The following is a 16,575-nucleotide window of genomic DNA, read 5'->3' on the forward strand; positions in this document are numbered from 1 at the left end:
ACAACAAGGTAAATGGGAAAATTTAATTCCTTCCCCCTGAAGTTCAGAAACATAGAACTTTATTAAATGTTTCTTTTTTTCACCCCTTCTTATATAGAAAAAAAAAAAAGTTCTCTGGGTGTGGAAAGTCAAATAAGTGACATTCACATTTTATATGGAAAGTATCTTCTTATTGGAGTGGTGGTCCAGACTGGTGACCCTTAAGATTCTCCAGGAGTTTTAGCTCTGTTGGGTTTTCGCCAACTCCAGACACAAATTAATTATCCTCTTTGTACTTGCCTGATGGTCCCACTTCAGGAAAAAGCTGAATCTGACTTGTTCCCAGCATAGATATAACCTCTTTGAGTCTGTGTAAAATCGAGCTCCATCTAGGCATTTGACAAGTTCTAATGGTGACCTCCTGTGCAGCAGGCCCTGCTCCTGGGGTAAGGAGGCCAATGTCCCAGCCCTTTCACGGCCAAGGGTATGCACATGTGTACATGTGTACAACTGTGCATGTGTGCACGTATATGCACTGGTGTGCATTCATGGGGTTTGTGTGTGTGTAGGACTGCATGTGTGTGCATGCCTGTGTGTGTCCCCGCTGCGTGAGCATGAGTGTGCATTGCCACTCTCTGCAGGATGGCCAAGAATGGCGGGCTGAAACCTGGAGGTTGGCAGGGATCAGTGTGAGAATTGGAATGAGAAAAGGCCATGTGTAAAGTTCATTTTAACTACTGCTAGTTAGACAAAAACTAGAAGAACACACGATTTTGCCTTCTTTTGTTAATCTTAGAACTACTCTTTTCTGCAAGTCTGTCCATCCAATGCCATGAAAAGGGAATAGAGAACAGTTCCTCTCTCTGGTACCAGGTTAGCTTTGAATTTCCACACAGCCCCAAGCTTAAAATCACATTTTCCAGTGAGATGACCACAGTTACCTCTTTTTCCACCTACGCCCTCCAACCCTGCTGAAAGTCCTTATTCATCAGAGGACACCGAAGCAGGGCCTACTGTTCCCCCTTCCACACCCTTCTCAAGCTCTTCTCCTGCTGCCTGCCTCCCTCCACTCCCACACTCTCACGGTTTTCTAAAAGTCCCACCCTTTAAAATTCAGGAGCCGTCCTATGTACCTTGTCATTTTTTTTTTCAAGTACTCCAGACAATGGGAGATTTTCCTTTCTCTCTGCCTGTCTCTCCTGTTCCTGTTGCCATTGTCATCTCATGTTGCCTTGTATTTTACTTTTGTGTATATGAACGATCTGCTCTGCAAGCTCTGCCTCCCACTCATCTTTGCACTGGCCAGCACAGCAACCATGACTCAATAAACACTTGCTCATTCTGACAAGGATGACAGGTACTGCAGGTTTCACTTCTCAGCATGGCATGCTAGATTCCTAGAATCTGCTCAGATGCTCTCTATGATGCAAGTCAGAAAATTGCAGTGATGGAATTTGCTGACATATCTACATGAAGAGGGATTCCCCATTTTGCCTGGTGCAGTTAGGCCAGTCTTCTTTTGCACAGGAGCTGCCGAGGGTAACGTGGATAGAGTGTCCTGCTTTTAATTCTTGTTTCCAGCCACATCACAGGGGCTGATGGACGTAGAACCAAAAGACTTGGGGTGGAATTAAGATTTGCAGAAGTGATGCAATCCTTCCAGGGTCAGCCGAGGGATAAGACCACCCACTTCACAGGCCGATTTGAGATGTAATGTGGCAGCCAACTGAGCCCTCTGATGTCATGGAACCCAAGCCAAAGGACATCATGGTAGCAAGTCAGGTTTTCACTTTATTAACATGACAGAATGTGGTAGGAATCAGTCTATAAGCTTGTCACACTTCCTTTTCAGATGGGAAGCTGTATGATGCTTATGTCTTATACCCCAAGCCTCACCAAGAAAGCCAGAGCCACGCCATGGACATGCTGGTGTTGAAGATCTTGCCCGAAGTGCTGGAGAGGCAGTGTGGATACAAATTATTCATATTTGGCAGAGATGAATTCCCTGGACAAGGTGTGTTTTAAAAAGCAGTACAAAATCTGAGCATGCTCTCTCTTCCTTGACTGTACCAGTGGCAGCAACTCTGCTCACCTTCCCCAGAGAAACATGGGAAGTCAGTGGCCAGAGCCTCTTGGCCCAGCCAGCCTCCTGCTTGTGATAATGCAAGTCTCATTTTGGAGTAAGGCTATGTTTAACTCAGTCACTTGAACAGGTAGCCAGGGACATGGTCTTGCTAAAAAGGAACGAGCAGTCATTTGCCCTCATGTCACTGAGGTGGACAGCTGAGGGTTTAGACATGAAAATTAGGTTATGTTTAAGGCTGATTTCGTAAAGGCCAAGCCCACTCGCTCCTCCCCGGCCTAAATAAAATGAAAGTTTCATATTCGTTTTTCCAATTTTATAGGAGTTTGGCTTTGGGAAATTCAGGGAACCTCTACAAACCTCAGCTGTCTCATCTGTAAAATGGGGATAAGATGCTTCCCTGACTTAGGCAAGAGAATTAAATGAGCAGAGCTGAGAAGGGCCCAGGATGGAGCTTGGCACACATTGGACACCCCACATACCAGTTCCCTCATGTCTCCTTTGCCTCTTTTCCTTGAAGACTATATGGCAGAATCTGAAATAAACATTCTTTTCTGGCTACCGGGAAATGTCATTCACTCACCTATTTCACAAGTATTTATTGAGAGCCTGTATGTGCAGGACTCCAGTCTAGATACTGAAATACAAAAGTTAGCACCTGTCCTTGGGGAGGTAATGATCTATTTCAATACCTATTTGAGGCAGCTGCAGACCTAACAGCAGAGCTGGGTATTTATTTATTTATTCTATTATTTATTTATTCATTCATTCATTCATTTATTTTGAGATAGAGTCTCACTCTGTCACCCTTGGTAGAGTGCTGTGGCATCATAGTGCACAGCAACCTCAAACTCTTGGCTTAAGTGATCGTCTTCCCTCAGCCTCCCAAGTACCTGGGACTATAGGCACCCACCACAAGGCCTGGTTAGTTTTTCTATTTTTAGTAGAGACGGGATCTTACTTTTGCTCAGTCTAGCCTTTAACTCCTGAGTTCAAGGGATTCTCTAGTCTCGGCCTCCCAGAGTGCTAGAATTGCAGGCGTGAGCCATGGTGCTCCGCCGGTTTTTTTTTTTTATTTTTAGAATTCTCCCCTTCCACCCACAAGCAATCATCAGGGAATGTTGTTTAGTTTTTAGTTTAGTCATATAAATCCTGGTCATTTCCAACAGCAGTAAAGAGGAAAACACAAATGCAAGATCAACACGACATTTGATCTAACTTTCTTTTTCCTATCCTTTTAAATTCTGTTTTCCTTTTAAATGTCTTTATCATCTAACACACACCAGACCTTCAGCTGGTCTGGGAATACAAAGTTAGACACAAGGAGAGACACTTATGCCCAAGGAAAGTGACATGCCAACAAACCATGCACACAAAAAATGATTCATGAGCGTGGAAGACCAATTCTTCAAAGAAGGCTTCCCAGAACAGGTGACAAAGATTAAAAACTGTTTGTTAATCCATTACTAACTTGGCCACATTTATTATGAAGTCCATGTTCTCTTCTTAGAGCCCATTTGTGGTATTCTCAGTAGCATTATGACTCGGGCTCTGCTGAATCTTGTTCCTTTGCTTCCAGCTGTGGCCGATGTGATCTATGAAAATACCCGGCTGTGCAGGAGGCTGATTGTCATCCTAGTGCCAGAGTCACCCAGCTTCCGCCTACTAAAGAACATGTTGGAAGAACAAATTGCAGTCTATAATGCTCTCATCCAGGACGGGATTAAGGTCATTCTGATCGAGCTGGAGAAAATTGACAACTACACAGCCATGCCCGAGTCCATCCAGTACATCAGACAGAAGCATGGGGCCGTCCAGTGGAGCGGGGACTCCACAGAGCAGGCGCAGTGTGCAAAGTCCACATTTTGGAAGCAAGTTAGATACCGCATGCCACCAAGAAGGTATCCGCCATCTTCTCCCATCCAGCTGCTGCAGCACACGCCGTGTGACCACAGGGCAGGCAGTGGGGAGGACAGTGCAGGGCTTGTCATCCATTGATGGAGGGTGTGTCACCATCGTGTGCTGGCTTACAGCTGGACTGGACAAGGATGCATTTCACGTGCTGTCCACCCCTGCAGCTTGCAGTTGTGGATGTGATGGAGGGTCTGTGTTTGTTATTTGTTTGCTCATTTGCTTTGATCCGTGCTACTTCTTTAGGGAAAGACACAGCTCCTCCAGATGACCCTCCTCCTCAACCTGGTGACCCACGGACACTCATGGACACTTGCTGAGCACTGGGTAGACTCATCATTTGGGCCCCTTGGGAACAGGTCACAGGGGGTTTTAGAGGTGGCAGTGGAAATGTCAGAAATTTTGTCCATGACAGGAGTCCCACGCTACCTAGATGGGGACTGTCAAGGGACAACAGGAGAGCAGTGTCGGGCTTGGGGGTGGCTAACAAGGATGGCCACACTTTGTCCTTGCCTGTCCAGCATGCATGGGATCGGTCCTCAGTCAGTGTTACTGTGTCTGTGTCTCTCTCACTCTGCCAGTGCAGATAAAGAGCTGTGACCACAGTTTTAGCATGTCGCTACTGGGAGCAACTTAGAGATCACCTAGACCAGTGGGGACACAGTGGGATGTGACCCTTTGGTCACCCTCCTAGTGGGCCGATGCTTTGAGGAACCGTATGAGTCAAACCAAAGTAAGAATTCATTTCCTTTTTTTGTCAGGTAACCTATGTCAAATAGAATTCTGGTTAGCATGTGAGAGATAAGTTAGCACTCAGAGATGCCACAATTCTAGTCCAAGGAAGATGATGTACCCTTCTAACGAGAGTGTGTGCCCTCATCAATATATGATTTAATGATTCACAAAGTTTTTCATACTAGCAATTGCTGTAAATCCTCATCATTACTTTCCAGGATCCTAATTTGAGGAAATAAGATCTAGTCTAACCCTTGCAAGCTATAGTTCGACACTGAGGCTTCCTGAGTGGCCCTTAATAAGGGCTGGAATGGAGCCGGCCCCTGGGCAGGCTGGGCAGGTCATGGGGAGAGTGAGGACATGGGAGGAGTGAGCTGGGAGAACTGCAGCTCAGGGATGGAGTGGGGACCAGGACCGGTTGAGGGAAACTGTGCCCCTTGTTCATAGGCAGTGCTTGGTGTCCAGTGGATTCTTAGGTGCTAAGGAGCCCATTCCTCTCTTCTTAAAAATTGATGTTCCACATTTATCATCTTACTTATTTATTACCCCAATTTGATGTAGGGCCATTCTTTTTTTATTTTAATAGTTGCTTCATAAAACTTTAATTGCAGCAAAATATATGGACATAAAATATACCGTCTTAACTATTTGAAAGTGTACTTATTCGTTGTCATTAAGTATGCTCACCTGTTGTGCAGCCATCACCACCATCTGTCTCCAGAACCTGTTCATCTTCCCAAACTGAAGCTCTATTCCCATCACACACCCACCTGCCACCAACGTTAACTCCCTGTCCCTTAGCCCCAACCCCTGGTTACCTCTGTTGGGCTTTCTGCCTCTGTGGCCTTGAATACAAGGTACTCCATCTGCATGGAATCACACATACAGGGTCTGTCCTTCTGTGTCTAGCTCATTTCACTCAGCATGGTGTCCTTGTACAGGGAGAGGAGAGCACATAGTCAGTCTCTGAACAGCCCCCTAAGTCAAAAGCTCATAAACAGCCCTTCTCATGAGATGTTTGTAATTTTTTTGGCATCTCCCGTTTATCTCTCCAGCAGAGGGATCATAATTCCTTATGAAGGTTTTGCTAGTTTAGTTAAAATAAGCTGTTTCTCTTGTTGCTCCTACAAGAACAACAATTGTGGCCAATCTGTTTTTCACTCTGCCCCATCACTGTCTGCTGGTCTTTTCTTCCCTGGGTTGGTCTCGGCAGACTGTCTGCTTGTGTCCAGCTCATGAGACTTTGCCACACCAGGAAGCCATCTGAGAGCAGGTGGCACCATCTCGAGTCTTTTGACCCCTGGGCAGTAGAATCTGGACCAGGGGGGTGAGTGGTCACCAGCTTGTAGTTTGGTAAGGATTTGGGGAACCCCTCTACCATTCTGATTTGGGGGATGTCCCAAGCATCCTGCCCCTTCCCTCCCAGACATCCCCCCAGCAAAGGAGCAGAAGTAGCTGCAGCCTTAGGAGAGGGGGACAGAGACCAACTGGGATGTGCCCTCTCTAAAGGAATCCCTGTGGAATTTAGAAAACAGATTCTGCAGTGGGCGTCATTTATAAATGAATAACTGCATTTGCAGGACATTGGTTGAAAGCCAACCTGTCAGAAAAAAAAAGAGGTTTCTTCTGAAACATCTCTGACATATGCGAGGCCAGCATGGTTGATGAATTCTTCAGCTGTAATTTTATTTTTAAGTCAAAAAGCTTTTCTCCCATTTGTGTCTTGAGTTTCTTTTCCTTGGGAAGTTTTGAAGATATATTATTAATATAATAACATTAATGAGCTATTGTGGCACGCTTAAATTTTATTTGTTAGCTGTGGTCTGCTAAATGTGCTTTGTTAAAATGTATTTCGTATCCTATGCAAGGCCTTCTCTCAAGGGGACTGCGGTCTCTTGCATTGGAACTCTGGGCTGGTGTTCTTAGGTTTTAATAGACTCTCCTATTGTCAGACCGACAATTGCTCTGATTTGTGATTTTGTAAAATAGAGCCACACATTTTCAAGGACAGATAAGGCTTTTCTGACAGCAGGAAGTTCTGGTCTTTTTAATAGTGGCTCTCCTTAGATAATTTATGCATCTCCCAGAACAGCCTGCAAACACATAGCATCTTGGCTACAACTTCAAAAAGGTTGACAGACTTTGTCAGGGTCATTATTGGGAACTTCTAGCAGGTGTATGAGCTGTGCTCCAGACGGTCTTTGTTTCTGTGTTCAGAAGATGGGACCTCAGGATTTTTACAATTCTACATAGAAGTCCAGTGATCATCGAGTTGGATAAGTGAGTCATTTGGAGTCCTCCTACGAATTATTTGGGAAGTAGCACAGACTGAGAATTTGAGCAGCATTTTACCAATCAAATCCAGCGCTTCCTCACTGAATGTCAGAAGTGAGCTACAGGTCTCCTGAGATACTGCTTCTTGGTGTCTCTGGGGCCATATCTGCTCACCCTAGTGGGCTTTATTTGATTCCACATGCCATGAAAAGAGCTGAGAAACATAGGTTCTGTACATTGTTTTAGTTTACCGAAACTAAAACAGTTTCTCAGTTTAGAAACTGAGGCCCAGAAGAGTGAAGTGGCTAGAGACACTCAGTCATTCGTGGCAGTTAGAACACATACCTTGGACTGCTAACGGTGCTGTCGTTCTCATTCTACAGCGAAGTCTGTCCAGCATCTTAGTCCTGTAGCACCAACCAGTGGTGGGAACTAAATGGATAATGCTGTACAATTCTAGGAACTGATTTTCTAGAGGTACACAATTAAGGCTTCTGTATGATTCCCCTTGATTTACTCAGTGCTTTGGCAGGAACTCACACATTTTTATTTTGTTTATGCCCAACAGTGAATGAATCAGTAGCGTTTGGGTGCATATGGGATTTGACATTGAAGTCTGAGAATTTCTTGCATGAATTTTGTGTTTCTTGAATGGATGCTTTCTAGTTACTGGTGATCTAAAGAGGAATTGAGTTCAGTGAATCAGGCTATGTCTCAATTACTCGTCTTCCCTGATTCCTGGGACAAATTCATCTGAGAGACACCTCTAGCCTGAAGCATTAAAGTGAACTGCATGTCACCTCTCGCTGGGGTTCCACTGCCTCCTGGGAAACTGGGGACCTGAAGGCTATGTACCTAGCAGTTAAGAGCATGCAGAACTTGGGTTTCACACCTATGTACTCAACTTACACTTGTGCAGCCTTGAGAGGCTGGCCAGCTTCCTTGAGGGTCCTCATCTAGTTGTCGTAAGGAGAGACAAGATGCCATGTGTGAAGTACAGTGTGGCACGATGAACAGTGATTCATGGGCAGCTTGAAAAACTGGACACACTTGAAAAACTCTGACCATGGTATTTAGGGGAAAAAAATCAATCGATGTTAAATGTTTTGCAGTAGGTGGTTATGGTGGAACCTCTGACTGTTGTCCTTACTCAATGCTAGGTCTTGATGGTGGGGGCCTCAAAGCGTTTTGGAACCTGTTCCCAAGAGGAGGGTGCTATATATGGCTGGGTGCCAGAGTTAGCCGTCAGGGACAGCTCCTCTCTTGAACAGTACCCCAGGGGAGTACTTGAAGGAAGCTCCAGGAATGTGCAGCCCTGTTTAGCGATGCCACCCATTCCTGAGCCTCCAGATCACTAGGCTGCTATGCACAGCCTCAAGCCAGCCTTCCCACCTTCCAGACCATATCTACTTGTTCCTTAGGCACTCCCAAATGTGAGGCACTGGCAGCCGTTCATTGCTAGTTATCTATTAATATTTCATCCCAGCACTATTTGAGCAAAATTTGCCAATTTTACCTGAAGACTCTGCTTCCTTCCAGAGCCCCCCCACAGAGTTTCTATAGCTAGGGTTCAGAGGCACTCTTTGTTTGGTGTGGCAGAGAGAGAAGAGCTTGAAGTAATGTTCATGTAGCCTTTTACCAAAGATGGAAAAGTTGTTAATTATGCACATCAAAGGAAGTGTTGAGTCCTAACAGAGAGTTGGGGGAAGAGGGACTGGAATTCTTCCCACCTGACCCTGAGATCACTCGATTTTATCCACCAGACAGTCCTTCAAATGCGCCTTTCCACTATTTGCACATCTTCTTTAATCTTTTATTTGTGCAAGTGAACATGAAGATCAACAAATGTATACATACCAAATGTTTGCCATTTTGAATACTCAAATTCCTACATGATTTTCAATTTTATTAAATACAAACTTCAGCACTTTCATTTAAAATTTTTCTGCTAATTTTTAATGAAATAATAGGGATACCATGTATCAGAAATACGAATAATTAAATTAGCCTGGTGTCATCATCGAAATGCAGGCAGGTTGGCAGACGATGGCTCAGTAGATGGTCTCAAGTTCAAATTTGCTTAAGAAAGGTTTAATGTTCACTGATTGATAACCAAAGGCAGGTTATAGGAAGGCTGAAGGCCACCCTCACTTCTCGCCTGTTCCCCCAGCTGAGGCTGTGTGGACATGGGACATGGGGTCTCTGGAGTCCTGGAGGTGGGCACTGGTGCTGCTGGGGCCGGTATTGAGTTGCAGATAGAGCTGAGAGAGGGGACTGGGTCAGACAGAAGGTGGAGTGAATGCAGGTGCAGAGTCCCGTGGTTACGTTCAGTTCACCTTCCTTTGATGACTAAGTTAGCCACAAAACCCACTTCCTTTGATTTCCCCTCAAACGCAGACTGCTCAGGAGAGAGGCCAGGGGATGGACCAAGTCACATCTTATAGAGGGTCCGGGAAGGCATGACCTTCCTCCAGAAGATCAATAGAGATGAAGGCGCAGGTGTGAGAGTGCTCAGGACCACAGGAGACCTCCAGAGAAGCTTCCTACCAAGGAGCGGGGAGGGGAAAGGGGAGAGGAAGTGGGGGCCGGGCCCCTCGGGGCCTCCCACTTTCCTCAGGACCTGCCTTGACTCAGACCGCTTCCTGCCGTGTCACCTCCCGTCGACCTTTCCTCCGCTCCTGGTCCTGCTTTGTGTTTATAAACTTTCCTCCAACACACACTTGTGTGGTTGATAGATTCAGGCCTGTGACTGGAAAATTAAGAAAATGGAAAATTCTTCCCTGGTTTCCTTGTATAATCAGACAGTATTCTACAGATGCCAAGTCCATGAGGTCAGATTTGAGCTACCGAGCGGGCCCTGGCTCTGGAGCTGCAGAACAGCAGTCTGAATTGTGAGAGGCCACACAACTCAAATGACAGGCAGGGACCCTTACCCTCCCATACCAGGGCACTGCTGAGGAAGGCTGCTGTGTGCCTGAAAACCATTAAACCCTGGTCTGAAGAGAAGCTTTGAGAAGGACCCTGGAGCTCTGCCTGTTGTCTGCCAACGTCATCTTTCCTCTGAGGTTCTCTTGTTAAAGGCATCTGCTGCCGCTGCTCACCTCTGCTGCTCTGGCGCAAACACCTTGAGAAAAATAAGAAAAGAGAAATGGAAGATGCAGGGCTGTTCGGCCAGATGAAGTGGATGCCAAGATGGAGATTTTCTGATGCCGGTATGTGGGGTTCCAGCCTCCATCTCCCACCGTCTCACAAAGGGAGAGCAGGTCTGTCCTGACCAGGCCCGAGGAGAAAGAAGTGTCCGCTCACGATGGGCTACGACTTGCTGGACCGAGGGAACGTGACTGTTTTGCTCTGTGCGTCCTCTTCTCTCTAGCTGTTTCCTGGTGCAGGGAGAGGCTGGAGTTGGGCTTCTAGATATCCAGTGGAACTCAGACTTAGACGAGAGGTAGATGGGGTGAGAGTGGGGGTCATGCTGGGCTCAGCCCTATATGGAACCTGGGCTTGGATGGCATATGCCTTCACGGTAAAAAGTTAAACTGCAATTATTCAAAATATCAGTAATTCATGAAATGAATTACTTTTTCACTGGAGAAACATACCAAATAATTTTATACACTTATACCCTGTGAAAATCACAATTTTTTAAAATCAGTTTTGAGAATAAAAACCTTTTTCTACAACAACCAAGTAATTAGCTTGTTCACAAATGTTTTTCACCTTAAATCTGCTCCCCACGTGGTGTTGCCAACTGAAAAATTGGGCAAAACCCAAATTATGATTGTAATTACAGAAAAATGTGAGAAGAATGTGCAGTCTATAGTCTTTTTTTGTCACTCAGTGGATAGAGTGTTGTCAGTGTGAGTCACTGGCACCTTCTGTTTTCTTGGATTTATGGATTTATTAATGTTTTCCAGTCTACAGAACCCTGAGGACCAAAGCTTTATCCCCTGGTGAGCGTTGTGGTCCCCACACCTCTCTGACCTCCTCAGTTTTCTGTATTTGCCTCCTGGCCTTTGTTGTTGTCGTTGGGATTTACTTTTCCCCACCCCAACCAACACCTCCAGTCTAGTTAGGAAAATAAAAACATCATATTAACATAAGGAGAGAAGCTTGGGCAGACGCCAGCCAATTATCCCGTACGACATACAGTGTGGCAGGCCTGACTCACGTTTTCATTCTCTCCCTTTTATAGATCATCTAGAAGTATCTATTTTTATCTTTTCTTCAGAGAAATGTAAGTTTTCATTCTCTTTCATTCCACAGGGAACCAAACCCAAGACAGAGCCAGGAGTGTAGAAATCCAGACTCCCAGGGGTTAGCGGAAACATGGGCAGCCACTATCAATGGCTTTCGTATTTTTATAACTGTGAAGGACAAGAAGAAATACATTTTACTCGAAATTCAGTATACATACAAAGAATAATTAACAGTTTTGTATTATTTGTTCTAGTCTACTTCAGTTTTTCAAAATGCTGGTCACGGCTCACTAAATTGTGTTAATGATCAACTTAGGCCTTTACAGTGCAATCTGAAAAAAACACAGCTTCCCTGGCTGCTGGTCACCTAGTCCATTATGGTAAGAACTCACCGCCCCCTAGATGAAGGGCCCAACTGCAACTTGAATTTTACCTTAGAAATGAAAATAGTGGCCTACAAGGTGGCTCACGCCTGTAATCCCAGCACTTTGGAAGGCCAAGGTGGGTGGATCACCTGAGCTCACCTGTTGGAGATCAGCTTGAACTAGAGCAGAGACCTCATCTCTAAAAATAGCTAGTTGTTGTGGTAGGCACCTGAGGCAAGAGAATCACTTGAGCCCAAGACTTAGAGGTTCCTGTGAGCTATGATGCCAGGGCACTCCACCAGGGGTGACAAAGTGAGACTCTGTCTCAAAAATAAATAAATAAATAAAAATAAAAAGAAATGAAAACAGTATAACCTAAACATTTGTACCCTCATATTAATCTGAAATTTAAAAAACAAGCAATGCAAAAAAACCCTCATTAGTACTTACCTTTTATTACCTGACTTCTGAGTCAATGAGCTTTGTTTGCAGTTTTAAATGCCCACAGGATAGTAAAAGCGAGCATAATATCCTACCTGTGAAAAAGGGTGACATCAAGAGGAAAAGAAAGCAGCCCAGTGGATGAAGAATATTGAGAAAGAGAAAAGCATTTTCTCTACCGGGACGGAGGACAGCAGGCCTTCCACGGCGCCGTCGCGCCCTCTAGTGGACACACTCGCCATCCCCTGCGTGGCAGGAGGCGGAACCCACCTGGGCAGGCAGAGGGACGGTCACAGGTGGGCGGGGACGCGGGGGCGCGCACACCAGCTCTTGGGAGGACTCCAGCTTAGGGCCAAGAATATCTTTCTTTATCTTAGGCTGTGCCGAAGGTTGAGATAATGACATTTTCTAAGTTTGTCGCTGGGTTCCTAACTTTTGAGTTTCCAAGAGGGCAGCAATCTGTGCACGAGCGGAAGTGGGGACCAACCAACAGGCTCTAACTCACTACAGACTCACAAGAGAGGATTGTATCACATATCACAGCGACTCCTGGAGTCCTACGTCAACCCTACCACTTGCTGGCTGAGTGCACAGGCTAAACTGCTGATTCCCGAACCCCTCAGGCAAGTCAAACTCTGTGCCTTGGGCCCATCTGTAAATGGGGATAACACAGGTGCCTACACTGTACGCGCCTTACCTGGAAAGACATCAATGAACATTGACTCTTATTATATTGTAATGATAGTAATTATTTATTCTATACTACCATTTTTCCATTTTTACTGTAATTATTATTTTGTTCTTATTACTATTGCATGAATGATAATGATGATAACAGCTAACCATTACCAGGCACTGCTCTTCTACATGCTTTACATGTATTAGGGCACTATAAGCTCTGTGAGGCAGATGCTCTAAGAATTTCCACTTTGCAGATGAGAAAAGGGAAATATGTCAGAATAACGCTTCGGAATTGAAGAAGTGAGGTGCAAGGCACCTGACCTCTCTGGGCCACAGCGTTTTATCTCTAGAAGTCAGATGGAATAATACTTCCTGATTAGGGTGGTGATAAGGACTAACTGCATCGTGTGAAATGTACTTCAAGCCCTAACTGGTTATTGATATTATTTTGAATATGGTAAATCCTAGGCTACCATATGCAGCTAAGTTAACTTACAGAGTGGTTCTATCTTAAGAAAAACCAGATTCTATAAAAAATATAAACTCATAGCATGATTACATTTATGCTTTTTAAATGAAAGAACAGATTATAGGGCTCATTGAAAGAGTAACTCTAGAAGTTTGTATGAATTAAATAAAAAAAAAAAGGGAAACCACAAAACCTAGAAGGTATGGAAATGTATTATGTTGTATCTGAACTGGGGAAGGGGAAGAGTAACATTTTACTACATAATCATAAGTAAAATTAAAAAGCATGGAACAGCCTGAAGAAAATATGGGGAAGAATATGAAAGATAAAAGCTGGTGTCCTTGCTGCCCACTAGAAAAAGGGCTAGAGAATGCAAGTGGACATCTAGAAAACAAGCACCAATTCACACAAATGCCAAGGGAAGGAAAAAGTGTGTAGTATCATTAATGACCGCATGGTACCAGTCAAAGACATTTATAATATGCCAGACTATGTGTCACACTCTTTAATGACTACACATTATATTATTAATACTCTGAATTATCCAATATTCTCTCCATTTTAAAAATGAAAAAATTACATATGCAAGTGATTAGAAGTAACACACTTGTAAAGAATGGTCCCAGGGAAATTTATCATTGACTAGGTATTTCTTGATATGGTAGCATTGAAGTTGAATTTTAGGTGTAATGGCAGCATTGTTATGCTTTCAAGAACGCTATTATGGTTAAGTGGTGGTATATTGAAGCATCTCTCGTTAAAAGACTATGATATCTGAGATTTGCTTCAAAATAATCCCAAGCAGGGAGAGGTGAAGGGAAAGTTGATGAAACAAGGCTGGGCCTCAGTGAGGTTCATGGGGATTCGTAGTCCTTCTTTTTTATCTTTGTATATGTTTGAAATGTCCTCCCCCAAAAGGGTTGAAAATAAAATAACTTAAAATAAAATAAATCCCAACCCTCAAACACTTGAACAAGTATGCCTGCGAGAAAATAAAGTGTGTATTCTGAAGGTCAAGAATAAGCTAGGGAAGGAAGTACATTGTTTTGTTTTCAAAATATAAATAGTTCTTCCACCCCCAATTATTAGCTTATTGGAAGGATTCATAAAAATAGGAAGTTATAAAATTCATTGTTCTTTTGGTGTGTATAGGGATATTCATATAGATTGGATGTTGCAATACATTAATAAATACCTAATTGCATGCTAATGTCATATTAGTTCTGTGTTTCTGGAAAACCCTGACTAATACAATTTATAAATCTAGTTAGTGTATATATATATATATACACTATATTTTATATATATATTTTATATATATATAAAATGAAGAATTGTCTCATAAGATCATGGAGGCTACAAAGACCCACAGTCTGCTTTCTGCCAGCTGGAGACCCAGGAAGGCTGGTGACATATGTACTCAGTCAGACTCCAAAGGCCTAAGAGCCAGGGGAGCTGATGCTATAAATCCCTGTCTGAAAGCAGAAGTTGAGATGAGATGGCTCAAAGAAAAAGAGAGTGAATACCTTATTCTTTTGTTTTTTGCTCTATTCAGGCTCTCAAGGAATAGGATGATGTCCACCCACACTGGGAAAGGCCACCTGTCTTACTAAATCCTTGGATTCAAATGCTAATCTCAGCTGGAAACACCCTCACAGACTTACCCAGAAATAGATGTTTCATCTGGGCATCCCATGGCCCAGTCAAGCTTTCATATGAAATGAATCATAATATGGATGTTTAGGTTGTTTCCAGTTTGTTACTTTTACAAGCAAAGTGCCTGCATTTAATGATTTGCACTGGATAAATTACTAGCAATAGAATAGATGTCTATCTGACATATCCTTCCAAATTCCCCTCCAGAAAGCTTGGACCAATTGTGACGCCCTCCAAGATTGGCCGAAGATGCCAGGAAGTGAAGTGTGTTCTAAGGTGTCTCAGTGAAGAAATACAGGGTCATATCTGAGTTCCTATTTTGGTAGTGACAATGGCAAATGTCTTGTTTTACACATAATTTTTATACATTTCAAAAGAAATGCTCAACAAGTTGAGATGGATGCTTGTGGTCTTGAAGGACCCACTAGCAAACTTCTCTGTTCCAGGGTGCAATTGTGCAATTCCCAGCCTTGTTGCTTCCCTGTCTTGCACACTTACCAGATTGCATAGGGCTTGCTGCTGGGGCTCTTAGCAGGGCATGTTCTCAGCAGGGCTTCCTCCTGGTGGTAGGGGCTGTTGTTGCTTTCATCCAGTTGGGTGCAAACCTTGACTGGCCAAGTACAGGAGGGAGGAAAAGTCTAGGACTCAAAAGAAGGGAGAATCTTCCAGCCTTTTCTGGAAGCCTTATTGGCTTCTCTGGTTAGAGTAACCAGAGTTAAACAATAAACAATAGTAACTATAAAACCTTACCTGTGAGGCCAGGCAAGGTGGCTTATGCCTGTGGTGCTAGCACTCTGGGAGGCTGAGATGGGAGGATCACTTGAACTCAGGAGTTTGAGATCAGCTTGAGCAAGAGCAGGATCCCGTCTTTATTAAAAATAGAAAAATTAGCTGGATATTGTGGCAGGTGCCACAATAGACCCAGCTACTTGGGAGGCTGAAGCAAGAGGATTGCTTGAGCCCAGGATTTTGAGTTTGCTGGGAACTAGGCTGAGGACATGGCACTGTAGCTGGGGCAACAGAGTAAGTCTCTGTCACAAAAAAAAAAACCCAGAAAAAACAAAACAAAACCTGACCTATGTTATCTACTTTCACCACCAACCCAAGTTAAAAAAAAAAAAATGACACTGTGTTTTAAGGCCTTTTGTATTTAGGATCCCATGTGACTAACCAGAATGTTCCAGAGAGCAAGAGGAAGGAGGCTGGGGATTGAGTTGAGTAGGCTTCAGGAGAGTTGCTCCCCTATCAAGAGGTTGAGAGCCCCTAAAACTAAGAGAAAGCTGGGGAAGTTAGGATATACCTGGCCTTGTTTTGATGTCACTCTCTCTGATTCATTTTTCATTTGACAGCTGACAGGGCACAGAGAGTCTTGGGACATTTCTAAAAGGGATGCTGGGACTCTTGCGATGGCTATAGGTCTTCTAAGTAGGCCTTCACTATCGGTTTATTGAAATCTATCAATAAAAGCAAATACTTTATTGGAGGCCGATGGGTGGGAAATAGGCAATTCGCTCCCAATCTCCATGCCCAAACACTGATTCCCTTCCCAGTTTTCCAAATGTTCTCTTTCAAGCAACACCAGTTAGCTGACAAAATGTCCACAGAGCATTTTGGACTGAATGAACAACAGGTTGGCTTTGTCTGTTTGACTCTGGGTGAAAATAAAGGGTGCATACCTCTCAGCTTTTATAACAACCAACATATGCCCCAGATGGTACAGCTGTGCCCTTCTCTACAGAACCTCAGCAGACGCCTGCTGAATGAATAAATAATGTGAATGTGGAT

At 44.0% G+C, this 16,575-nt stretch overlaps 1 protein-coding gene across 1 annotated transcript in view; it reads left to right on the forward strand.

Annotated features, from left to right (window-relative positions):
- IL1RL2 (interleukin 1 receptor like 2) overlaps nucleotides 1-6,625 on the forward strand; it is a 50,675-nt gene extending 44,050 nt beyond the window's left edge. The window contains exons 10-11 of the mRNA XM_053589861.1: nucleotides 1,832-1,993; nucleotides 3,642-6,625. Coding sequence (XP_053445836.1) covers nucleotides 1,832-1,993; nucleotides 3,642-4,060 — 581 coding nt within the window. The 3' untranslated portion in view covers nucleotides 4,061-6,625. The remainder of the gene's footprint in view (nucleotides 1-1,831; nucleotides 1,994-3,641) is intronic.
- The last annotated feature ends 9,950 nt before the right edge of the window (nucleotides 6,626-16,575 follow it).

The sequence above is a fragment of the Nycticebus coucang genome, chromosome 4 (assembly GCF_027406575.1).
Source record: "Nycticebus coucang isolate mNycCou1 chromosome 4, mNycCou1.pri, whole genome shotgun sequence".
In the NCBI taxonomy this organism is placed as follows: Eukaryota; Metazoa; Chordata; class Mammalia; order Primates; family Lorisidae; genus Nycticebus; species Nycticebus coucang.